Below are 2,321 nucleotides of genomic sequence, written 5' to 3' on the forward strand. Positions count from 1 at the left end.
TGGTCAATATACATCAGCAATTCAATATAGTCTCACACTCAATCTGTGGCAAACCTCGTAATACAACAAACCTCATAAAAAATGAAAAAGGTGATGTAACGTTGGGATACTTTCACACTAAGTAACATTAATCTAACCCTTCTTATGCGAGTTGTTCTAAAATAGTCTTAATAAACATGATCGTGAAATCTAGTAGTTCAAAATGATTCTAAACCATTAGATCATAAACATGATCATATATCTATATCTATTATGATCACCTAAAAATCATCTATCCAATACAAAAAATGTGTGCGCGCACGGCTAGCTAGCTCTGTGCACGCACGGCTAGCTAGCTCTGCGCGCGCACACACAAATGGAAATTTACAGTGTGGGTAAAAATGTTACTAATGGAATAATCTTGACCACTGATATGAGTAGATGGAAAGAGCTAGGAGAAGATGGAGGTCCTGCAGCAAGGGCATTGGGCATTGGTGTGAAGCCAAGGCACCAAACACCTGGAATGAAATCTATGAGCACAAGGTAAATTCACCAGATTTTCACCCACCTTAAATTCATCCAAACAAACTGCACATTCTTCTTGCTCCCCTGATTTCCACCCTAACTTTGCCCACCCTATTAACCTCTTTGCTCCTCCATTCTTCTTTGATCCAAATACCTCTGTTTTCAACTCATATCTTGTATTTACTCTTGATCTTCCATTCACTCTCTCTTCACTCAAGTCACTATTATTCCTGAAATTTAACCCATTAAATAATTAGTAAAAAAACAAAAAACTAGATTACCCTAAAAAAAATTAGAAGAACCCACTAAAAAAGTTTTTATAATACAGGCCTAAGAGTAGTAAAAGTCCCTACTATCCTTTTACATACAATAATACTCTAATATTCTTGATCAGACTATCTTTTTACTTTTTACCTAGATTTACTAGTTGAGTGCATTCATCATACATCCGGGTGTGAGATAAAGATGTTACACTTTAAACAACTAAAATGTTTTCTCTATTTCACTTATTTTAACATACTTGTATGAAAATAATTTCAAAAACAAGTTGATAAATAAATTTTAGCTAGTGACTCCTAGTACATACGGAGAATAAGTTGAGATAAGTACAAGTTAAAGATAGTCAAAATCAGCTTAATACAAAACACTCTTAAAATATGAGATGATTCAAGAAATTATTCATAGAATTTCATTATTCAAAAACTCATGTAGTGAAAGAAAATATGATTATTAAAAAAAAAGTAAGTAGAACTTTAGATTTTGGTTTTGATTATAGTTTGTACTTTGTAGTAACAATTTGTACCTAATAATTGATTTAGTTTGAGCTCTGAGCTTCTCATGAAGTCTTTCCTTAGCTTGTCGAGCCAATTGTCCTAGCTTCTCATCATCGTGGTATGTCCGGTTCGCTGAATGCGACTACATCACCATGTAACAACCATCGTCAATCGTCATTCAAATAGTATACTTCCTCTACTCGTTATCGATAAAGTCGAACTAGGAACATCAATATGGAACGGAGGGAATATAATTTATAACTCGTAAGTCGAAACATTATTTTTAAGCTTAACTCAATCTGAATCCCAGATCTCAAACAACCAGATCTCAAACAAAACATATTTATATATGGTCAATATGTATCAAATATTCAACTTTCACTAATTGATGTAGAAACTAGAAAACAATGATACCATATTAATTAATATATACTCCACCCGTTTTCGAAAGTTCTTATTTTCCTTTAATTAATAAAAAGATTTCGAATAGGAACAACGAAAGAAAACGGAGGGAGCAGTAATGGAGCATAATGGTAATATAAGGAAAGAAAAAGTACCAAGAAAGAGGTGGAGGAGTTGGGAGAGAAGAGAGAGAAAGAAGAACGTCTAGAAGATGGAGATGCACCATTTCCATTAGTTCCACTGCTTTGATGAAATCTTCTCCTTCTTGCTGCTTCTACTCCTGGAAGCATTCCTGCCATTTTTTTCTCTTTTTTTTGGTGATGAAATGAAAAATATTCCTGAAGATTCTTCTTTTAATAAGAACAATAATCAATGAGTGATAAATCGACAGGAAACAAAGTTTCACAGCTGCCAAAAGTGACTACCAGAAAAAGGAGAGAGAGAATATTGATATGAATGATGTGATTTAATTACGTTGTTGCAAAGATGTAACGTTAATATGATGGGGGTGGGGTGAATTAGGGAGGAAAGAGGGAGGAAATTACAAGGGAAAGTTCATAGTAAGTTCACTGAGTTTGTGTGTTTCAGGTGATCCTATTTTTCTAATCAACAGGATATGAGCTACTTACTAATTTGACTACG

General features: G+C 33.9%; 1 protein-coding gene across 1 annotated transcript; it reads right to left on the bottom strand.

Annotated features, from left to right (window-relative positions):
• On the bottom strand, positions 1–2,321 carry LOC104901832 (E3 ubiquitin-protein ligase SDIR1). The gene is made up of 3 exons (XM_010689458.4): positions 1,835–2,321; positions 1,307–1,419; positions 1–734 (listed from the first exon to the last, which is right to left on the bottom strand). Exons 1-3 carry the CDS (start codon positions 1,976–1,978, stop codon positions 431–433), a joined length of 561 nt encoding a protein of 186 aa, XP_010687760.2. The 5' UTR covers positions 1,979–2,321; the 3' UTR covers positions 1–430.

The sequence above is a fragment of the Beta vulgaris genome, chromosome 8 (assembly GCF_026745355.1).
Source record: "Beta vulgaris subsp. vulgaris cultivar EL10 chromosome 8, EL10.2, whole genome shotgun sequence".
Classification (NCBI taxonomy): Eukaryota; Viridiplantae; Streptophyta; class Magnoliopsida; order Caryophyllales; family Amaranthaceae; genus Beta; species Beta vulgaris.